General features: G+C 44.3%; 1 protein-coding gene across 1 annotated transcript in view; it reads right to left on the reverse strand.

The window, feature by feature from the left end:
* The window catches only part of Katnal2 (katanin catalytic subunit A1 like 2), a 52,769-nt gene that overhangs the window by 32,953 nt on the left and 10,691 nt on the right, over nt 1-9,125 (reverse strand). The window contains exons 2-4 of the mRNA XM_026783376.1: nt 8,260-8,330; nt 6,930-7,096; nt 5,315-5,360 (exon numbers count right to left, since the gene is read on the reverse strand). Of these exons, the coding sequence (XP_026639177.1) occupies nt 5,315-5,360; nt 6,930-7,096; nt 8,260-8,330 (284 nt within the window). The remainder of the gene's footprint in view (nt 1-5,314; nt 5,361-6,929; nt 7,097-8,259; nt 8,331-9,125) is intronic.

The raw sequence follows: 9,125 nt of genomic DNA on the forward strand, positions 1-9,125 counted from the left end.
GTGAGGCTCTATGCACACAGCACGGTGAGGCTCTGCACACAGCACGGTGAGGCTCTATGAACACAGCACAATGAGGCTCTGTACACAGCACAGTGAGGCTCTATGCACACAGCACGGTGAGGCTCTGCACACAGCACGGTGAGGCTCTATGAACACAGCACAGTGAGGCTTTGCACACAGCACGGTGAGGCTCTATGCACACAGCACGGTGAGGCTCTATGCACATAGCACGGTGAGGCTCCTGCGGCTGCACCATGTACTTGCTCCTAATTGACTTGGCTCCAGCTCTCTCCTGACTACTCACTGGGCTCCTCTCAACCAAGCTGGAGTGCCCACCCTTCCCAGGGACCCCCAATCCACCCTCTTCCATTCTCCGTCACACCACAGAGGTTCCATGCTTGGCAGGTTGCTTTAGTTTTTAAAAACGCATCCATATGAATGATTTTTTTAAAAAAAAAATTTAAAAACAAACAAAACAACAAACATTGCTTTAGAACAGCAGTTCTCAACCTGTGGGTCCCGACCCATTTGAGACTCAAATGACCCTTTCACGGGGGTCACATATCAAATATCTCACATATCAGATATTTACATCACGATTCATAACAGTAGCAAAATTACAGTTATGAAGTAGTAGTGAAATAATTTTATGATTGGGGTCACGTCAACACGAGGGGCTGACTGAAGGGTCTCAGCATGAAAAGGCTGAGAACCACTGCTAAAAAAGAATACTCCCGGTGCTAACATCCCCCACCCTCCTCACAAGCATCGGACCAGAGAAACCCCGGAGGTGGCAGGAGGAGACAGTCCATCCTCTCACACCAGAAGATCCAGGGCTCTGTCTGAGCTGTAACCCTGTACACTGAATATCCTTCCTCGGTGTAAAATGTCAAAGGACCTATAACGTCAGTGGTTAATAGCATGGGCTGGGGCTGGAGAGATGGCTCAGAGGTTAAGAGCACTGACTGCTCTTCCAAAGGTCCTGAGTTCAATTCCCAGCAACCACATGATGGCTCACAATCATCTGTAATGGGGTCTGGTGCCCTCTTCCGGCCTGCAGACATACACACAGACAGAATATTGTATACATAATAAATAAATAAATATTTTTTAAAAAAAAGAGCATGGGCTCAGCACCCATATTGGGCAGTTCACAATTTCCTGTAACTCCATCTTCAGGAGATCTGACACATTCTTCTGACCTTTACAGGTAACTGCACACAGATACACACAAATACACGCACTATGGAAAGAGAGCAAACTTAGTCTATGTCTACTGTCACAAATCACTCATCTTTGTAAAATTATTTCTCATCAGTATGTTCCTGTCTGGAGAAACACAGTGATGGGACTGGAAGTCAGAAGAGTGGCTGGTAGAGATGGGGTTTATAGAAGTGGCGGGGACAAAGGGAGTCTGCAGTTGTCATAAAAGTCACAGCACACACGTTTGAGTGTGCATCACACATTACTACAAGGGCAGAACTAATCCATTCAGTACATCCTCATCAGTAGGCAAAAAATGGTATTGCGATGTTTGCATTTTGCAATGGAAGACAAGGTCAGACACGCAGGACCTTCTTGAGGCCATCATGAGCTCTGATGCCTTAAGCTGCTCTCTCCTCCCAGCTCTTTGCAGGATATCTGCAGTAGGGTCACTAGAGGAATGACTCTCCTCCTAAATGATCTCAGACAGCTTCTGCCTCAGTTCAATTCATTATGGAAAAGAAAAGTTGATCATCTCTAAATAAATACCATGTCAACAATACTACCATGTCCACACCCTAATGTTCAACTCATGAGAAGTGGACACGGAACATTCCTAGGGCATCTTTTTTTCATCTCTAACCTAGACATTAGAAAATCTGTCCTTGGGCTGGAGAGATGGCTCAGTGATTAAGAGCATTGCCTGCTCTTCCAAAGGTCCTGAGTTCAATTCCCAGCAACCACATGGTGGCTCACAACCATAAGTAATGAGGTCTGGTGCCCTCTTTGGCCTGCAGGCATACACACAGACAGAATACTATATACATAATAAATAAATAAATAAATATTTTAAAAAAAAAGAAAGAAAATCTGTCCTTCAGGCTTTTTGCTGGGACGAAAATGAAATAATCATAAAATGAGTATCAAGCATTTCATACATGCAAATTCTACTAATAGGGTTGGTTTAAATATAATTATAGATAACACACACAATACGCACACACGTCTCAACATCCATTTGGGTCTCTCAAAGGTCCAGAACTCTGGTCCTCCCATTTTGATTTCCCGCCAAGAGCAAAATGAACCATAAAGTTTGCTTTGATATGACTCAAGACAAAAACACCAATAATTATAAAATTCTTCTGAATATAAAATCAAACTTCTTCAGCCTTAACTTTATCCATCAGTCCTGTGCTCAAGAGAATTCTACTGAGAAGGTCTAACCTCTTGCTATGATTGTCAACTTGGTTGGACTGTAAGAAACACCTGGTGAGGGGCTGGACCAATGCTAATGGCCTTCCCCAGCATACACGTGGCAGTTCATAACTGTCTGTCACTCCAATTCCAGAGGAGTCAATGCCTTCTTCTGACTTATGCAAGCACTGCACACGTGCAGGTGAAACACTCATAAGCATAAAATAAATTTAAAAAAGAAATGCCAAAGGCATTAATGGGGCACACCTTGGGGCATATCTGTGAGGCTGTTTTCAGAGACGTTCAATAGAGAAGGGAAGACCTACCCTAAATGTAAGCACCAGAATTGTTGTGAAATATTTGTACATTGTATGAACATACTGTTAACTTGATTTCTAGGTCTCTGATCTTGCAGTGGGGAAGGGACTTCTTAGAGCCTGAGCTTTATTCTATCAGATTCCACTGTCTTAGGCTCATCCCACAAATTCTTTGTTGTGTGATGTTTGATTCTTCTGGCTTTTGAGGGGGCCCTCCACCCAGCTCCCAAATAAATCACACATGTAGGTTTATTCTTAGTTATGAATATCTGACCTCAGTCTGGCTTGTTTCTTGCCAGCTTTTCTTAAATTATCCTGACTACCTTTTGCCTCTGGGCTTTTATCTTTCTCTATTCCTGTATACTTTTCTTTATTTCTTTCTCAATGGCTCGTTGTGTAGCTTGGTGGCTGGCCCTTAATGTCCTCTCCTCTTGGTTCTCTTGCTCCCCTCTTCCTTATTTCTCCTCCTGTTTATCCTCTCTGCCTGCCAGCCCCACCTATCCTTGCTCCTGCCTCGCTATTGGCTGTTCAGCTCTTTATTAGACCACCAGGTGTTTTAGACAGGCAAAGAATCACAGCTTCGCAGAGTTAAACAAATGCAGCATGAACAAAAGCAACACACCTTCAAATAATATTCCCCCAAATTCTCAAGCCTTTTGGGACCCCAATTCTGTCACCTGTCTTATTAGATAACTTCCCTCCCTTGGATTATCAGCAGATCCATAACTGGGAGAAATCTCTGGTGCGAGGCACAAAATTAGGAAAGAATACTTGGACAACTGGAAGTCAACCCGATGACACACCCTGTTACTGAGTGAGCATCTTGGCATAAAACAGCACCCAGAGCAGCTGGAGAGATGGTTCAGCGACTAAGATCACTACTGCCTGTAACTCTAGTTCCAGGGGATCTAATGCCCTCTTCTGGACTCTGTGGGCACTGCACAGATGTGGTGCACATCCTTACAGACAGCTAAAACACTCACACACATAAAAAAATAAATAACAAAGCCGGGCGTTGGTGGCGCACGCCTTTAATCCCAGCACTCGGGAGGCAGAGGCAGGCGGATCTCTGTGAGTTCGAGACCAGCCTGGTCTACAGAGCTAGTTCCAGGACAGGCTCCAAAGCCGCAGAGAAACCCTGTCTCGAAAAACCAAAAAAAATAAAATAAATAAATTAAATAAATAAATAAATAACAGAGCAGCTCAGTCCCTGAGTCCCCTTGTGCCTGTGGAGCTCTGGGAATCTCCTACGAAAGTCCCTCTGTGTTCACCTAATGCGGTTCATTTTCTCAAATTCTACTGGAAATTCTATTACTACAAGATCTCAATAGAAAGTTAAATCAAAATACAATTGATTTATCCTTTAAAATAAATAAATAAATAAAATTTAAAAAATTTAAAAAGCCCACAGTGGCCAGAAACACTGCCCATTGCTTTCCTGATTCTCCTCCCTGACTAAGCATTTGGGGTTCAGCCCTTGTGCTTGCCACACACAGACATCAACCCAGAAGAACTGAGGAAACCCCAAGTGACGTGCCCTGAGCACACAGCAGGCATGAATGCACTGAAAGACAAGCGGAGCCCAAGGACGTGCCAAGGCTGGCCTGTTAAATGCCCTCGCTGTTGCTATGCACAAGCCGTTTTAGCATCAGCAGAGACCGACTAGCTTCTCGGGAACCATGAATAGGGCAACAGCACCCCATCGAGGCTGTGACACTGTCCCTAAAGTGGTGGCTCGGGCAGAAGATGGTGATAGCCGCTGTTATGGCATGGGCTCCAGCCAGTCATTGCTACAGAGGATGCCAAGAGCCCTGTGGAGGACTCTGGTTCTTCCTTATCGGGCTGCATACAGGGAACTGAAGTCATAGAACCGAGGCCCTTGAAAGGACACACAGAACGCACACCTCTCAAGACCTAATAACTTACATAAATCTGAGTTTCCTTTTTCTGGCACATTCTAAGATTTGGAAAATGATTTTTTTTTCATGGCATAAGCTGAGTATACAGTGTAGTTCCTGCCAGAATTGTACTTTCATCTGCCCCCGAGCGTTTGGATTTTTTTATACTAACAAAATCCTACAGTCTCTGCTGCCCCAAGCCAGCCAACCCTGGGGCATAAACCAGAAGCTTGCTCCATCTTCATAAAAAGACGTTGTGGAAACTGGGCGTCAATCTTTTAACCTTGAAGACCCGGACTGTCGAAGCCACGTGGCCAGGAAAGACTGGATAGCATTGAGAGAAATGTGCAGTGACCCCGGGAGAATCTGAAGACGCTGGCTCAAGTCCAGGCAGTGGCGACAAGAGGGGACTCCAAGGTCACATGACCGCAGTCTGGTATTGCTAGCAGACATGGAGCTGCACTGGAGACTCTTTAGGAAAGAGATCCCACAGACTCTTAAGCGGTAAGCTGATCAGGCCTGTCACGCCAGTGCACTCCTTTAATCCTAGCATTCAGAAGGTAGAGGCAAGCGGATCTGTGAGTTCGAGGCCAGCCTGGTCTACAGAGGGAGTTCCAGGACATCCAGAGCTACATAGAGAGACTTTGTCTCAAAAAAAAAAAAAAAGTTAAATTGATGACGACGAATCATGAATCACTTTACCTTCTGTTGTTCTTCCCTCCGCTTCTTGGTGGTAAATTATTTTCTGCTGTGGAAAAACAAACATGGGGGAGAATTTAGTCTTAAGAGAGAGCAAGCAAACTTTTAGGTACATTGTTCTTTCGCAGTGCTCTTACACTGTCCTACAGTGTGTGCTTCAGCCTCCGGACCACAAACAGCTGTTCTAACGAGAAGTGAAGGCCCCGGAGAGCAGAAGGGACCACAGCTTCTCAGGCATTCGGAGCCACACAGAGAGAGACCCAGGCCTCAGTAAAACCATCGTGGCCGTACATGTGGGGCCATGCCCACAACAGGCTGCCTCTAAGGCCAGCCACTCCACTGAGATTTCACTAATTTGTCACTGTTTTCTGGGTCACGTGGCACTCCAGGATTGCATGAGTCTGAGAGGAACATTGACTGAGTTAAATTCTGCCAACTGACCTTTCGAATTAAGCCACTGTGCTCAATCTCACAGGAGAAAACGGGTGCCAGGCTAGATGAGGACAGTCCACCTAGAAATCAGCTCCTTGAGAACAGGGCTTGTCTCTCTGTGCAGAAGCCAGTACCCAGATCAAACAACCAGCCAAACAAGCTGAGCTCTGAACCCTTCACTGGAAGAGAGCTCAGAGAAAATTTAAAAAAGAAAAAAGAAAAGAAAAAAAATTAAAATTGCAGACCTTCCCCCAAGTCTAGATTTGGTCCTGGCTATTTTTAATTGATGTTCCTCTTGGTTTCCTGGTCCCTACATGAAATGTTAACGTCTGTGGCTTAACAAGTGCCTTGTAAACAGGACAATGATCTCCCTCGGTTTGTAATTACTTCCCCTACTTACAGACTTCTAAGTCAATGTTACTACAAACCTAGGCCCTCGGCTAAAGCCTCCTTGACTGCTGACCTATCCTGGGTCTTTGCATTATATTGATCACCATCTGGATTGATGGCTTTCAAAAGCATTTCATTATCTATACATGAGCTATTAGCTTCACCAATACTCATTTCCACGTTATTTTCAAGATAGATAATAGGTCTTCCTAACAAGAAGTCTTCTGTCATTTATCGTCTTCCAACAGCCCTTTCCATCACTCCAGAAGTCAATGCTGGTCTTTCTTCTAAAGAGCTCCTTCAATACACTGGGGCTTTGTTTTCATTACCCTAAAACACAGTCCTCAAACAAACTCCACAAAGACTAGCGGATGTCAAAATCCAGGCAATGGGCAGGGCAGTGGTGGTGCGCGCCTTTAATCCCAGCATTTGGGAGGCAGAGGCAGATGAATATCCGTGAGGTTGAGGCTAGCCTGGTCTACAAAGTGAGTTCCAGGACAGCCAGGGCTACACAGAGAAGCCCTGTCTCAGAAAAAAAAAATCCAGGCATTCATGTTTGAATGGCCAGTTCTGGGTTTGAGATGGGCTCCAGATCTTTCTGGTCTATTCTTCTAGGCACAGAAGGAACCACAAAGCCATGTTCCTGGGAACACCTTTGGTTAGGGGGAGGGATAGGCCAAGCTGGTCTTCAGACTTAGGATCTTCAGGTCCCCACCTCCCTGAGTTTGGGATTACAGATGTGGGCACTGGAAATACCATTCTGATGTACTTTCTGATATACACCAAAACTATGTACCTGTCTCTGGCGCCTTCTTAACCATTTTGGGGTACTTCTGGAACTTTACAAAATAATAGCTCTCATATTCCATCAAAATTGTTTCTAGGTCAACGTTGTCACAAACTTCAAAGCGCCGTAACCCCAGCTTAGTCTCTTCCTCCAGTGCTTTAGCCGTATCGATATAGCTGGCAGTTGTACAGAAGAGAAAAGATTAAGTCGGGTGTAAGGATAAAAGCAAACAGAGGGTGCAGATCCAAAGAGATTCAACACAAAGAACAAGCAGACCGTAAGCAGCACATCATAGAAAAACTGGCGAGGAAGAGATTTTTCTAGATAAGGAACCTTACATAGGCTTTTATGGTTTGTGTTGGATTTTGTTTTCTGGTTCGGGTTTTTTAATGCTGTTGTATTGAGGAGGGGTATTTTTGTTTGCTGGTGGTTTTAGTTTTGTTGTTTGTTTTCAAGTGGTTGTTTTAGGGACAAGGTTTCATTAAATAGCTCAAACTGTCTTAGAACTCATGATCCTTCTGTGAAGTCCCCTGAAGCCCTGAGATTACAAACATGTAACTGAACCATTTGTTAAATGTATCCAAACACTGTCATTACAGACATGTAACTGAACCACATGTTAAATGTATCCAAACACTGTCATTACAGACATGTAACTGAACCACATGTTAAATGTATCCAAACACTGTCATTACAAACATGTAACTGAACCACATGTTAAATGTATCCAAACACTGTCATTACAGACATGTAACTGAACCACATGTTAAATGTATCCAAACACTGTCATTCACAACAGTGCTGTCTGGAAGTCACCTGCTTCTGGGGGTATCTAGTGATGCTACCATTGTTCAAAATTAGTTTGAAAGTGCTGGCAGTCAAATAAGCCAGTCCACTAAGAAACTGTCTTTGGCTTGCCTTTCCTCATTTTTTGCTAAATATGTGTGTATTTGGGTACTTTTCCGTTGCTGTTGTAAAATGCCATGAAGTTAACTATGAACTCGGAGAATGTCATTGTATTAGTGCAGGCCTCACCAGTTATAACAAATCAACTGAATTAACTTGAGATGTTAATAATAAAGGACTGGCTTGGAGCTCAGTTGTGGAGTGCTTTCTGGGATCCACTGCCAACACTACAAATAATATTAGTATAATAATAGTAATATTATTAATAGTAATAGTAAGATAGGAAACAGACGGGGAGAGAGTATATATGGAGTCACTATACTTTCTGCTCATCTTTCTGTAAACACAAAGCTATTCTAAAAGTAACATCTGGTCCCTGCTTTCAAAGGGTCAGAGCGGAGGGGCATCACCATAAACGACTGTGATAACATACCCTTCTTGTGTTAAATAATGCAAAATCAAAATGAGAAGGTTTTTCCGCCGGGCTTCTGTTCTCATCTCATACTGTAAACAAAAAGGAAAATTTAGATGGGACAGCAAGACACAGCAGTGCTTTATAGAAATAACGGCTTAGAGGAATGGCGAGCTGTCAAAACCAAGCAGCCTAGCCGAAAGGTTGGCCCGCCTCTGTGGTATCGGAGGCTGCACAAAGCCTGTTTTCCGCTGCCTGTTTCTTCCTCGGTCAGTAGATTTAAGAGACACTGACTTGAATTAGGACTTCATGTGACAAGTTGGACTTACTGCCAAGCTAGCTAGGCTTTTATTGTCTAAAACCAGAAGGAAATAAATATGCATACTGTGAGGATTCAGGCATTGTGCTGGCCTGCCCTGACATCTGGCAGGATGCACCCAGGCAGTACCCTGAACAGCCCAGGGTCCTAGTCTGTACGCAGGTGAAAAGGGTCCCTTTTAAGAGACCTCCCACTCCCTCTTTCTTCCGTTTTGCCATTTTCTCTGAGGAGGCAGCTTTTTGTCTCTCTTCCCTTTCTCTCTTCTCCCCCATTCCTTTATCTCAATAAACTCCGCACTCAAGCCCTGCATGGCAAATCTGTCTCCTGCCCTTGTTCCTCACCTGCCATGGGTGAGGGTCCCTAGCGTGCGGAAATCACAACACGTTCCCCTGCTACTTAGACCAGGTCAAGGAACGTGGTTGTTAGGAGCCAATTTCCTCCTAGAATCATTGCAGGAACCATCACTCTGGGGAGTCTACAGAGAACCCCACACTCATAATTGTGTTAGGAATCATTCTATTGACAGAGCCTACCCCACACCCAAATTGGCTGATAGAGAGCTATCTGT

Source organism: Microtus ochrogaster, chromosome 18 (genome assembly GCF_000317375.1).
Source record: "Microtus ochrogaster isolate Prairie Vole_2 chromosome 18, MicOch1.0, whole genome shotgun sequence".
Classification (NCBI taxonomy): Eukaryota; Metazoa; Chordata; class Mammalia; order Rodentia; family Cricetidae; genus Microtus; species Microtus ochrogaster.